The 15,357-nt window shown below is 39.6% G+C and overlaps 1 protein-coding gene across 1 annotated transcript in view; it reads right to left on the bottom strand.

Annotated features, from left to right (window-relative positions):
• Positions 1-12,826, bottom strand: part of hipk3b (homeodomain interacting protein kinase 3b) — a 34,876-nt gene extending 22,050 nt beyond the window's left edge. Inside the window, exons 1-2 of the mRNA XM_030766820.1 lie at positions 12,490-12,826; positions 3,492-4,758 (exon numbers count right to left, since the gene is read on the bottom strand). Of these exons, the coding sequence (XP_030622680.1) occupies positions 3,492-4,758; positions 12,490-12,565 (1,343 nt within the window). The 5' untranslated portion in view covers positions 12,566-12,826. The remainder of the gene's footprint in view (positions 1-3,491; positions 4,759-12,489) is intronic.
• Positions 12,827-15,357: the final 2,531 nt, after the last annotated feature.

Below are 15,357 nucleotides of genomic sequence, written 5' to 3' on the forward strand. Positions count from 1 at the left end.
TCCTTTTCACTCTCTCTGCTTTTTGCTTCATTCAGGCAATGCACTTCACAAAGTCTACAAGCAGGAGTATGAGAGTATAGTTTGTGCTGTTAAGAATCTGAGCAGAGTAACAAGAATTCTGTCGAACTTCGGAGAAGGGCAGTTTAAAGTAAGTAGCCCTATTTAGAGCTGTGAGGGAGTGTGAGAGAGCATATTTACGGTCAAACACAGAAATTTCAGAATTCTGAATTTAGACTAAATAACAGGAACATGCAATCGTTGTTCTAAGACACAGATCAGTTAAGTTTCTTAGAAAGACTCTATCTAAATGATAAAGCACACACCGAAACTCTGTGATGCCAAACCTTTATTCTGCCATAAATTTCAATTAATCTTACTCCGAATAGGAACACGAGACACTTGAGCATTAATGTGGTACAGAAAGAATCTCAGAGGAACATTTCAAAACAGCAAACACCAAAGATTTGTTTGGGATACAAATGAGTGGCAGAGGTCAGGTATTCTAAACAATGTGTGACAAAACATCAAGAAGCCTATATGGGACAATGTTTTGTGTTTTACAACATCATGGCATTTCAAAAGCCAAAGAGGCATGAAAATGACCACTCCATTGTAAAGACAAAAAAAAGGTGATGAACATGCTGGTGGGAAATGGATGTTATATAGGAAACAGCTGAGACAGATTGTAACCCGACACTGGATTAATCTTCTAGACAGTATCTGAGGGTTTATATGGATTAGACATTTGCACAAACAGGACTGGAAAACGGAGACCCACAGAAACATTTTGGCTTTCCTAGGCATTTAACATTGTCAGGTAAAAGTGAAAAAAATCCTTTTAAATGTGAAGCACCTCTTGAACCTCACTTGTAACTCACTCACCTTTAGCCCATACATGCGAAAGGACATCTCCAGACTGCCTGCATCTATCATCTTCATGCAAAATTGCAGTTTCTGCAGAACACTAAGCCAATTTTTTTTCCCATTAATAGGCTGAATTCAATGCAGAAACGTTTAGGTGGGAATGGACTAAAATCTGCCCACACTCGCCAACGCTACCTCAACACCAGAAGCAATAACCCCTCCTCAAACAAGCACAGAGAGGCAACTACTGAAGAGTGGCATTTCGCATCTATGACACTGTGTGTCCTTGTTAGTACAGGGGTGTCAGGCAAGATTTGGCATAGCCTTACTGCACCCATTTCGGTTCATCACTGTGGGTGCATATGATGTTGTGCACTGCAGGAAGACACAGTGACTAAGTAGTTTGTGGCTTGTGACAAGTGTTGGCAGGAGGAATTAAAGCAATCTAATCAAAAAATGTTACAACAGTGACACAAATGCTCATAAACTAGGTGTACACACTAGTTGCATACCCTCTCCCAATGTAAGAATAACCAAAAGGGAGGTAGAGAGCATTTAAAGAGGAGGCTGAAATTAACCAATGCTAAAGCAGCTGGCAGCTGTCACAATGTAGCTTCAAAACTGGAGAGAAAGGAGGTTCGTGGCTTTGAGAAAAGATCTCAAAATTCAACTGCATGACAACAGTCTGAGAGATTTGAAACAAACAACTCACATCAGAGAGGATTTGCTATGGTCATTTTGATCAGCAAAACCACACAGGGAATGCAAGAACATGAAACTTGCAAATTAAAAGACGATCTGACATGTTTTTCAGTACTGGAAGTTTGTCACGTATGAGCACCTATGAAGAGCTTTCTTTTTTTTTTATCTAAACAGAAGGAGACAACATCATATGCTGTCTTTATCATTTAATTTTAAGAGGTCAGTAGTTTTAAGTAAAGGAAAACAGACTATTAATTGGAAACAAGTACACAAACTCCAGCAGCAATGAGTACTTCAGCCCTCATGATGCTGTAAGTCCTATACTCTGAGCCAACAAATGTTTGTTCGAAAATAGCCCGACACAGAGCATCAAAGCAGATTCATTTACAGAGCAGTGACTGGTTCCCTTTTTTAAAGCTTACAAAAAGATTTTAAATCTCGAAAATCAGAGTCAAACGTAACAGTCATACTTCATAAGCCAAAGACTATCTCTGAGGCAATGAAAAAAAAATTTCGGCCACGACCATTATCAAGATCCACATGGAACAACTTGCAGAGGCATTTTAATGCATGTAAAGTAATCTGATAGGCCTAAGTGACCAGATGTACACAGGCATCTTGAAAAATGAACTCATAGTGAATGAGAATTATGTGTCAATTTTACTTGCTCCCCTTAATTATGAACAAAACAGGCTACTTAATTAAATGTTTCAGTGGCTCACAAACCAAAAGAAAAAAATCCCTGTTGTTATTGCCTTAAACACATCTGAATTCCAAGGATGATGGCTTCTGAAGGGCAACTTAAAAGAAAAACTTTTGGTTTTTTTGGGAAACGTCTTTTTTTATTTGAGGAAGCAGCTTTTATGACTTGAAACAAAAAAAAATGTCAATGTGCTGTATCCAAACGGGAAGTGAGCTCTGCATGCCTGTGGCTCCTGTAAATGCCCTAATCAAACTGAAACTTCTTCTGTCAAGTGGAGACAAAAACACTGAAGTAGGTCATTTCTGGTAGTTATGTAACAATAATTATAATTTCAGACCTGGGCTTTTTAACACAAAGAAAAACCAGCCATTCATATAAAGCTGCCAAAAGTAATTCTTCATGTCAGTTTTCCATTTGCCAGTCCAACAGCACAACAGGCAGGCGTTTCTTTAACAAAAACAAGACTATAGAGCTAAAACAACCATATTTAGGACATACAAAAGAAGCTTCGTAAAACACAGATCAAATGCTAACATGCTTTTTCTCTGTGAAGTTAAGACCGAACATACAAGCTTCCTACCCGTGATGTTTTTCAAGGGGAAAAAAAAGAAGAATTATGCCTAACTCATGTTATAAGAGATTCTTATCAGATCCATACAGAACATCTAGTTCTGGACAAGACAAACAATTTTGCTAACAATGACGATTCACATTTTTTAGACTCAAGCCAGCAGCTATTGATGTTTTTAGGCCATTGTACAGGCTCTGTTTTCAGAACCCTATTTCCTTTCCCATACTAGGGGTATATAAATGGTTTACCCCCTGCCAATAACTCTGTGGGTTCACATACCTTGGCTGGGTTGGTATGTGGCTCTTGAATAGACAGGATGTTGTTTATTTCCTTGCCGGTAATTCCACAAAAGTAAGTGCTTTATTTTGCATGATACACAGAAAATTAAAGTAAATACCTATCTTCAGATGCACATATTCTGTCCAGTAGAGTTTGTTTTGGCTGAACCATGATCTTTCAAATATTCTATGGAAAATATATTCAAAATTTACAATGGATAGACTATCCAAACCAAATAGGAACCAACCAAAGTTTACCTTCACAGATGAAATCACAAGACCTGTTCCACACTGAGGTCAAGGGAATATGCCGAACTTTAAACTCCAAGCATTCCAAGTACCACTTTCAAAGCGTCAGTCATGTTTTGCCTACCTGTAGTACCGTGACTGGAGATATGTAGAGCACACCGCTTTGGAGACATGGCTGGCTGAACCAAAGTCTATAACTTTGACCCGGTAGGGCTGCCTAACAGGGTCCACCAGCATGATGTTTTCAGGCTTCAAATCAGCATGAATCAAACCCATGGCCTTAAGCTTCTTCAGAGCAGTGGCAACCTGCTGCAAAATGGGTCGTATCACTTTCAGCGGCAGCGGACTGAACTTGTTTTGCTTGAGGAAATCATACAGATTCTGTTCCAGCATCTCAAACACCAAGCAGGTGTGGCTGCGGTGCTGGAAGCACTCAAAAGCCCGCACCAAGTTGTGCTCATCCGCGTTCTCTCCACTCAAACGGGCTAGGATGCCCACCTCAATCTGGCCCTGCCGTGCATACGATGGGTGGTTCTTTAAGATCTTCACCGCCACAACCTCACTCGTGCCTCGTTTCCAGCACTTAACTACCTGGCCAAAGGTGCCACGACCCAGGAAGTCCAGTACCTCATAGGTATTCTTCATGGAACACAGCACCTCATGCTGCACTAATTGATAGTCCCCGTCAGCACCCCCTACCCCTCCTCCTTGTTTTGAGGGTCCTCCTCCCACCGTTGCTGGCACAGCGACCGGCGGGTTCCCCACATTGGTTTGCAACATTGCAGGCAACATAGACAGGTCCTCCACTATCTGCATGGCGCTCCCCAGGTTCTCAAGCTCCTCGCTCTTACGTTTCAGGCCGCATCGCTGAGAGCTATCGGCCGAGTTCAAACCTCCACAATCTTCCTTGTCCCCTTCGTCCTCTCCACTCGCTCCTTCGCTTTTACCACCTTCTCCCTCTCCTCCTCCTCCTCTACTGCCACTTCCCTCTCCCCTGCCCCCTCTGGTTGCCCCTGTAGCTCCACCGCTGCTCCCCCTGCCTTTGTCCTGTAGCTCTTGCCCCTTACCCTGTGAGGGGACAACCCCTACTTGGGGCTGTGGTGCTGCGGGTGGTGGCTGACGCTGCACACCTCTCACAGCAACTGTCTGTAACGAAAAGTCCTGTCCACAGCGGGTTCTGCTTCCCGCAGAGTCTCGTGTCCGAAGAGAGGGAGCTAGCTTTGTTGGGTGCGCGATGCCAAGGTTTCTACCATTCAAATATGTCCGTGGGTAGGCCCTCTCATGGTAAACACAGTTGCTGGGCTCAACTTTAAGTTTCTTCACACTGCAAAAGGCACTTGTCTGGGTTTGATAAACATGTGGTGGGTAGACCAAGACTTGTGAGGCCATACCTATGAAGAGAAGAGAGAAGGGATTAATGTTCACAACTGACAAATTAACAAACCTTAAATGGTAGGGAATAGCTACAGCAAATTTTATATTATATACGCAGGACATTAGCATATCCACTTATAAACAGAAGTCTTTTTTTGTTGTTTCTCTAAAAAGGAATCATTACAAAATTTGTAATACATTTTTACTGAACCACTATAGAAAAACTGTATCTCCATTATGAAAATCCTTCAGGGTGGAAATAAAACATTCAATCATAAATCCTACCACTAACGTATTTTGCAGGAAGTATCTTCAAGATATCTTTAGTCACTTTCCTGAAGGTATCAAGGTCTGATAGCAGCCTTACATTTTTAACTCAACAATATTTTATACAGAAAATATCATCATACGGCTGTATGCTGCCGTTGGGTTTTTTTTAAATAATCCACACCAAAATGTTGCAAGTGTTTAGAACAGAGTGATTAGATAGATTCTTTCTCATTCATTTTTGATTTCTAAACTTTCTCTACTCCCCTTCCACCAACTGCACTGAAATACCATAAGAGCTTATGTGGGGTTATAGGCTATTCTCCAGGCAGTCCTAGTTATCTAGCTTAAACAAAATAACTACCCCAAATCAGGCCTATGTCAATCAAATGCAAGAAAAACAACAAAAGAAAAGTCACAGGACATCAGGAATACGAGTGCTTGTGTCATTGGTTTAAATTTCGATTGACCGCTACCATGCAAGACTAGCAGGGCGAACACAACAAGTTACCTTTCACAACACATCATGGACCAATGAGTTGAAATCTATGGAAGGCAAACCACAACTTCCACATCACCTCCTCACCATAAGCCCCACTATGGAGAATAGTCCACACGGGTTCAATTGACCTTTCCCTGCTGCTTCCATACATTAACACTCAAACCTCCAAACAGCCAATGTGTCAGTGCAAGTGGTACTGGTCATAAGGAAAGTGAGGCAAAAGAAAAATACTGCATCCACCAGAGACACAGCTTTTGCTGTACTCATCAGAGTCTTCTCAGATTACTTGCTGAAGAAAAGCATGTCTCTATTCTACACCCCCTGTTCAATTTTCTTCCAGATGAGTGATAAAAAAAACATTGCTCTCACAAATATTTTTTTAGTCAAACTATTTTGAAACTGGATGAGCACTGAACATGAAGGTAAAACCCTGTTTCTCTCTGGTTTAGACCTTGCCAACAGAGTGGCCTGGCACACTGACCTTACCCATCCATGTGCCCTTCTGAGGCAGTCGACCCAGTTTCTTTGTTCTGGAGCACATCCAGTAACATTAAAGCAACAAGACACTGTTAGCTCTGGCTCTTTCAGTAAGCAGGCTGTATAGGATGACTGATTCAGCATCTTCATCTGCCTTGTCCGAAGGATTAAAAATGAATATCAGGCTGTCTCTAAGATTTTCACATTCCTGAGAGAAATCTGACCTAACTAATATGGTATAAACAAAGATCAAAAAAGCAATATTTTCAAATAAAAATCTCTCACAGAATATACTGAATGAAGTCATGCCACCTTTTAATGTTATTCAAAGCCATAAACAAAAGAAAAGACTAAAAATCTGATAAGGATGAGGTCAGCTGAAATGGGTTTTTACTACATTTTCATCTCATAAGGGCATTTAAATTAGCCTTTGTCTCAGAACTTTCTTATTCCTTCGGAGATATTACTCCATTTACACCATTTTGAAACAAATGTTCTTGGAATGTGTATGGATAATGCTCAAAACAATGGCAGTCTGCCATTTGAATGGGAGCACTGACAGCGATAGATGGTTCAAATGGACAACCAGCATTTTTCAAAGGGTGATATGATGATCAAACAAATACCCATGGATAACAGCATGTCTAAACATGACCTGTTCCAATGTAATCACTTTCCCTTGATGTCAGTAAAACTTTCTCTTAAGCAAACTGGGGGCATTCGACTTTCAAAATGAGGGGCATGTTTAATAAACATTTTAAGGCTTAATATTTCATGCCATCAACTGCTGAATGAAACAAAAACCTTGAACCATTTGTAATGCATGCTAATGTTGCTAGCAAATTACATCTTTCGTTACAGAAAGTAAATTACCTTTTTTTTTTTTTTAAGTGTGGGACAGCTATCTTAGCTTTCTCTGAAAGGAAAACCACTGTCTAAGACTCTGAAAATGACTGGTTCACACTATGAGTGGAAGACTAGACATTGTCCACTTTTCAATGAAAAAGCATTTTTTGTACTTGAGAGCTACTGTTCCACGAGTCTACTCCAAAGTCAAAGGTTATTAGCATTCATTAGTACACCAAGAAACCTAACAGCTTTGCATTGTTGTGCTGGAGTAAGGACTGCATTCTTTAAGGAGAGAACTGCATATGATCTGAATGGGACAACTTACACACGACAACAAAAGGGGGTTGCTGTTGATGTTACAGATGAGAACTAAACTTCTGTATGAGAAAATGTGTAAATGTGGTGCCGCATGCCTTGTGTAGACACCTATATTGTCTCTTGATCATGGTTTTGCATGATAAGACATTCAATTGTTCAGAGCGTCTGACTTTCAGAGTCAGACGCATTTGATCATTCTTATGGGGATAAAAGTGGACATTTCTCACTGACACCTGTTTAAAAAGAGGGTTAAATAGTTATATTTCAGTGTTAATCCCTCCTAAGCATTCAGTGATCTGTCATGAACATGGTCATAAGACCTTCTCTCAGTGAAAAGGCAGTCACTTTTCTCAGAGGCAAGCAAGGTCTAGTGACACTGACAACACAGAGTCTGCCTAGAAAAATAGAACGGACATTCACAAATAAAGAATCCCAGTCAAGTCAGGGTAGTTGTTATGCAACTGTTCTGTAATCAGCCCATCAATCCTGACTGTGTACTCGACTCGAGTTTAAACACAAACGATGTTGGATTCATCCCATGAGTAACAAGCATGTCGTCATCGAGAACAGAAGTCATGAAGTTCAGATCATTTTATGTAAGAGTCAAAAACACATATAGACTACACCCATAGGGCAGCAATTCAACAGCTCACAAATCTACAGTTCTACCATTCTAGAGAGGGAGGAGGTTGTATTACAACAAATAAAAAACCTCACTCTTCAAATACAGCCTTATTTTCAATTCTGGGACATTTTCAGATATTTTTCTAGAAGTTAAATGTAATGAAACACCACCAACTTGTTGGGTTCAATGAGATTTAACCTCTTTTTTCTGCCCAATATGGAAAGTGTAATCACCCATGATGATCTTGAAAGCTTCTGTCTTGCATGACAGTTAACACAAAGGTGAGTGGTTTGCAGATGGTTTTTCCAATATATGTGAAACACTTTCATTTTAACTCAATGAAAACTAACAGGCGCCTTTACTGGCTATCAGTGGGCAGCAAGTAGGAGAGTGACCCTGGCTGACACACCTGCCAAAAGGAACACAGCCAACTGCATTCCTTCTAACTATCGGCCACAATCTGAGATATTAACCAGGAAACCCAAATACACTGTGTTCCCCTGCACTATCTGACAACCCCTTACCTTGGGGCACTTCAATTCAGTTTTTTTTACATAATATGTGTACAACTACTATCTGCATTTAAAAGAAGAAAATTGCAGTCATGGCATTGGCTGACCTTTCACATATGAGTTAAAAAACACACTACTTTGATGTGAAAGGCAATCTGTCATTCAGCACTAGAAGCTAACCTTTGTATGCTCTACAATACTACCAAGGGGCCATCTGTCTAGAACTGCATTTCAAACATAAAGACATTGTTAAAAAGCCTTTTAAAAAAACTGATGGTAAACTAGGACATCACTTTTTAAATTACCCACATCCTGTCCAAAAAATGACTAGTCTTAGTGAAGAACCTTTAAAAGATTCGTCTTTTTAACAAAGCTAACACAGTGTCAGCTGCAGGGTCCACAATTCATACCACATGAGGACCGACTGCCCGAAACATCTAGGCACAGAGACTCCTTCTATGGAATCACGTTACATGACAGTTCTGAATTCTTTTATCTGCAACAGCTTGAAAGTAATTACGTTCTGATGACCTTCCACTAGCTCCATCTCAGAATCAAACTTAACGGAATACTAAACAGCCCTGGTCCTTGTACCTGTCAGGATTTCAATTGCTTAGGCCTACAAAAAAAAAATATCTTAAGCATAAAGTCTGGGTGCATGTCAATATCAAACAGAGGAACCACTGAAATCCTCTCTAACTGGGCTTAGTCTAGTTCTGTCAGTCCTGCTGCCAGACTGAATTGGAATTTTTGCAGCGTTCTGCATTTCAACAGTTCACCATACCACATAACTAAATGTAAATAATGTGGTAACAGTCAGGATGATATTATTATGCAATCTAGCCTTTAAATTTTGTGTCAATTCATGAGAACACCCAATTCTCTGGGAACCTGTTCAGCTGTTGTGACTGAAGGTAATTGGCCTCTGTGCCCACTGGCCCATTTCAGTTTAACAGCTATGCAAAAAAGAAAAAGACATCCCCTGAAATTTACCATTTTTGATAATACATGACTTCAGCTTTTCATAAGAAATATATTAATCACCACAAATGCTCCAATATGCAAAGCATATGACAAAGAGAAAGCAACATCATGACTTGTGCAATGCAGTAACCCAACAGCAACACATACCTCCACTGGAGATAGGCCTAAATGAGCTTCAAGCAGAGGGCCATGTCATACTATGACCAGTGTCAAGATATTGTTATATTCAGTGCACTCTCTGTGGCATCCCTGGGGTTTTCAGTAATATAACAATCATAGTGCTGCTGCACTTATGGCTGTTGCTAAAGAAGAAATTTACCAGTGCTTGCAAAAGCACCAGTTTTGCAAGCTTTAAAATTTTCCATGAGGCTCATAGCTCCCTCTTCAGTAACTGATAACTGACATCTGCAGAGCTCCAAACAGTACCAGTTTCACCACCACAGCTGCCACACAAATTGTCTACACTGTAAATGTTGTGGATGCTACTTTAAGTAATAGTGTGAATATACATCTTAACTTTTGGATTCACATTTCAAAAATAAAGCAGTCTCACACTTACCAGACATGGGACAATGTCATCTGTAGGGTGAATAAGTCAGTTATAGTCCCTTTTACACAACAGTGGTCTCTGACAGTCAAAAAAACTAGGTAGTTCCGAGTAAAGAGTTAAGATATTAATGTTTTAGCATGTTATGCTGTCTGAGTATACTCTTTAAGCTGCAGTGCACAAATAAAAATGATTTGCTTCACATGTGATTGAGGACATGTATGCTAGTCCCACTCACTTCAACTGACGTGTCTGCTGTGCAGGGCACATATTTACAACGTTACATGTAACTGGGCATTCCAAACACAGAGAAAAGGGGGTGGGGAAGCATTTTTAAAAAGTGTTGAACATAGTCCCTGCCAGTGCCCTAGCTTTCTGTGGTTTTACTGGTGCTATGTTGTAGGCATTTGGGGAAATAATGGGGTACAAAAAAAAAAAAGAATAAACTAAAACAATCAGAAGAGCAGGGGAAAACATCATGTACATGTCCTGGTCTACTTCTCTATTTAGACCTGGGGGGAAAAAACAGACAGAGCGCCTGTTATCTAGAAAAAAATGGAGGATCATTTTCACGAGACACCAGCAGAGTGGCATGTGAGCATGCTCACTTGACTTCAGCATCACAAAGTGCAAGGCAGTGAAGGTTAATAAGTAATAGAGACCGTTGTGCTACTAATTACACAGTGAAATGAAACTGTAAAGAGGGAAAAATTCTTTTTACCTCTGCCAAGGCAAGCCTCAAGGCAATCACTCGATAAAACAAGCCTATGAGCAACTGACATGATTTAGCTATAAAAGGCAAACAGTGATAATAGAAGCAACTGTCTGTCTATTCCATCCTAACACTCAAGTACCTTAAAATGTTGGAAAGACGGTATAAGTAGAATGGTCAAGTATGTAGGCTAGTACTTTATAGTCTGTTGTAGTTCTCAGCAAATGCCACCATTTAGCAAACTACTTAATCAAATATCTCAGTCAAAGGAGCAAGCATAAAGAAAAGACTCCTTGTTCTCCAAACTGATAAATCAATTAAGGCTATGCTTTGCTCTTGATGAGGCTGTGTAAGGATAAACCCTGCTGCACATACACTTAATAATCATCAATAGATAAAAAGGCTTTGAGAAACAAATAGGCTAAACTGTTTCATTTAAATTCACATGATACCGTTTACAGCCTGACAAGAAATGATATGAGCACAATGACCAAAAAAAAAATACTGCAATACATTTGCATTATCAAAAACTTTGCTTGTTGATTCAGAAACTGAGAATCAAAAGGTACAGTCCAACAATACTGAGCTTAAATGTTGCCTAAATTCCAAGCCTTGAGAACTTAAACAGTTCTTGTAGATTAGGAATGCCCCATTAGGGTACATCCCTTTCAACAAAAAGGTCCAAATAGCTAAAGGTGAGTGGACAACTGTAGGGCAAACAGGGGTGGTTTATGTGTCGTGCAGGGGGTCAGTCTGAACTTCAGACTGTGAGGGAATATTAAGCGCACACCAAAGAGTAAGAGAAAGAATGCAGAGCAGTAAAGCAAGAACAGTCATGAATTTGGAAAGTTTTGCAAGTCATGTTAGCACAAGATCACTGTGTGTGATTTTAAGAACTTTTCCAGTAAGCTTGCCATTGATATTGGGAGGTGCTAATAGAGAGATTGAAAAATAGTACTTTATCTCTAGTCACACCTCACTTAGACCTGTCAATTTCCTAATGACTATTAGCAGTGGGAAAAATGGTGGCCTTATCTCAGTATTCAGCTCTGCCGCTATTCTGCTATCGTGTGACTCCGATCAACCCTCTTCTGCGACTGAACGAGCTCACTCTTCAGAAAAACAAACAAACAAACAAAAACAGTTCCTGCAATGTTGTTGAGGAGGTTGTTAGTTGTATCGCACGTCGGTAAGAAAAGTAGGTTTGATACATAGACTCGCTATATATGAAGGCTCAGAAAATGTCTCTAATCACAATCAAAACAGAATGATGTCTTGACGTTTCAGTTGTGTTAATATGCTCTTCCACCTTTGGCCAAACACTTTGGTGACAATCGGTGATTTCGACTGAAACAACTGACATCTGAGCTTTCAGTTAGAGTAAACTGGAAGTAGCGAGCAAGAGGAGTGAAGTGTTTTCAAGTGCTCAGATTTGAATGTCATCAAAATTAATTTATGAACACTAACATCCACCAAACTTAAGACAACTGACTAAGGCTACAACTATTATCTCGACGAACAACATCTGAAGATTTGACAAACTCTGCGAGCTCTGTATGTAACAACGTCTTGTCAGCAACTACTAAATAACTAACCTGACTAATTGTAGCAAATGACTCTCGGTGATGTTCATGTATATCCTCAGTTCTTGCACACTCACCATAACAAGCTGACGTTAGCTTGAATGAGTTGAGAGTGAGGGCTGACATAAGTTTATTGACCTGCCAGTCGCTTGTGCCCATAAAGAGAGTACAACAAGGTTAGTACTTATTTAGACGCTAAATTCAGCACTGTTGTTTGTTTGGTTGAGTAGCGGCGTACAACTATCTTTTCCGGCTAGCATAATGCAGCGATGTTGCCCATTTGTTGACATTAAACTATTCACTACATAGCTGGACAGCAACTGGGAACCAAACTCGTTATTGTAATGCGGAAACGACTTGGACAAGACTTACCTTCATATAGAGTAACAAATGGTAGAATCCAGGGTTTCTCCGAACATGTTATGGACTTATAATGTTCCCATACCATGTAAAATGTGCCTGCACCGCTGCCATCTTGTCCTGGACAACAGGAGGGGAGATCTCGCTCTCGACAACACCACCATCTCCCACGTCTTTAACTTCAGATAACAAGACCATACATAAATTCAGTAAAACATAGTCCAGGGAGTAGGTGTGAGTTTCAAGTTATTCTTTTCGTTGACAGGGCGAATAAGCCCATTTTCTGTAAGGGGATCGGCTCCCCTACAACCCTGACGTTCCACCCTTACTGTCAATTGCGAACATATCCCCTTCTCCCAACTGCGTGAGAAATGTTTGTGAGCTTATGACATAGAGCTAGACAAGAAAAATCGAGCAATGAATAATCAAAGCGCTGAGCGGCCGTGTTATAGGTGGAGCTTCTGCATCGAACAGTTTCGAGAAAGACCATGCAACGCTCAGGATAAACAATGAGATGTGGAATAAAGTAAATGACATGGTATTTTATTTGAACTAATATTATTTTTCTGTCACCAACACTAATAATTTGTACCTCTGCACTTGTGAAGTTGACATAGTTTAGTTTACCTTCAGTAAGTGATCCCCTGTCGAGGATCTACATGAAACACAGAAAAATGAAACACAGAAAATCAAATACCTTATGAAATGTAATCAGTGTAGAATGTATTACTTACATGCACATCTCTTGGTATGCAGTCTAAAAGAGAGGAGAGCTTTTGTTGCACTTTGCTAAACGATTGTAGCTGTGTATGGTAGATAGGAGCTCCAAAAAAGCGCCTGAAAGTAGATTTGCCAAAATCCTCCGTTAAAATGCCGTGCCCAGCCTTATGTAATTTCTCACATTTTCACCATACAGTTGTATATGAATTACTATACTTTCAAGATTTGATGTAGTATCCAAAGAACTAGAGGAAATATTTTGGTGCAGACGTGTGTTGTACAGATTTCATGTTAAACACTCCAGCACATTTTCTGTGTGTGGAAAGTACCTAGTCAGCAGTTAGATACTTATTTTTCTTCATTACTGTTAGACACTCTGTACTTTAATGATGGAAGTTATTTGACAAAGGAGAACTTAACTGATCATTCAAACATGAAATCAGTAAAAACAGTCACATAAAACTTTAAAATGAATGCATGAGAATCGTATTAGCTCATACTACTATGCATGTGTCATTCAGAGCCTATTATAAGAGAATGTTTGTATGCTACCTGTGCATGCAAAATAGTAAATACCATTATGTCGCTTTATTCCAATTCGTAGACAACTATCTAGATTTGCAATCACCAACAGTTATCTTAAACATCGAGGGGAGCGTTTTTTATAGGGACAGGCTCAACATTTTGAAGTGCAGACACAGATGCAGACATCCTGGAGACAAAAGGCTAACCAAACAAGCATCCCAGAAGTCACTTTAAACACATAGCTGCCTGGAACAACCAACTGGAAGTTATTTGAAACTGCATATAACAGGCAACTGTTTGAAAGATGCTAGGATAGACAATGTGTAATTTCAGCTGGTGATACAACAGGTGTGGAATTCTTTCACTCAAGTATAATGTTAACTCCCAGTCTGATGGGAAACATCAATTTTTTTTAATGGAATTCTTTTTGTAAAGTTCTTTGGTATAACATACCTATGTTAAGCCGAAAATGGCAATCAAATTTTTATTTGAACTATTCACTTATTCTCATGGCCTAAAGTGTCACAGGCTGTGTCAGTCATCATATTATCTTTTCAAAGTTCTGTGTAGGAAACATAATCAAAAGGATACATGTTTACAAAGTACTTCCCCTGCAGTCTCTGATTACACACTGGTTGTCTTCTATATGCCAGTCTCATGTCTGGTCGAGTCAGTACAATACTTTCATTCATTCATTCATTGGTTTGTTTGTTCATTTGTTTGTTTGCTGAATGTCTTGCTTAACTGATTGCTTTTGTTTTTCATGAAATTACAACTGAATACAGTTGTAATTATATGGGCCGTATACAGGGCCGTATACAGTCTCGTCCGTGTTTAGTGTATATGACCCTGATATGTCTTGTATTTAAAATCAGAACAGAATTTACTTTATGACTGCTGAATATCTATGTAAATAAAATGAATAAACTATGAGCAAATTCATGTTTTACACGCCTCTGGAGTTTGCATTTACTTTTGCATTCTCATCTGTCGATGCTGGGGGCAAAGGCTGAAAATGACATAACCTGCTGTGTGAAATAGCCTGACAAGAAGACACCAACATGAGCTTGGCATAATGTCCTCAACACGTGTTTGGTAGGGTTACACTTGCACACTGCAGCCAGCTCACCTGTTACAATTAATCATCTGTGAATATTGCACAGTCTGCAGTTATAACAAACCAATAGGAGTGTGTACAGCTTTGTAACAGCACATGTTCTCATCACAAGCTCTGAGCTCTATTGATACAGCCTGTTGGTTTTCCCTGTCTATCAGTTCTGCACTTTGTCTCCATCTACAGCTTATAAAAAGTGCTAGAAATCAGACAGAGCATTAGTTACAGTTATTAGTTATTAGTTTTTTAATTTGTTTGTTTCTTTGTTTGTTTTTCACAGTTTTTTTTTTATCCCATTATTCCAACAAACAATACGCTTAAATCAAGTAACAAAACTACCTTCTGTTGTTCTTAAATGACAAGAGTAATCAGAATTTTACCTTCAAAATGCAAACATCTAAGCCTTGCTCCGTTCTCTAAATAGAGCCATCTCATGTTACCACAGAGTTCAGATGATTACTTGCTGCCATGCAAATTACTGAAATTGTTATGTGTTATCCTTACCAATTACTATCCACAGG

This window comes from Chanos chanos, chromosome 2 (genome assembly GCF_902362185.1).
Source record: "Chanos chanos chromosome 2, fChaCha1.1, whole genome shotgun sequence".
In the NCBI taxonomy this organism is placed as follows: Eukaryota; Metazoa; Chordata; class Actinopteri; order Gonorynchiformes; family Chanidae; genus Chanos; species Chanos chanos.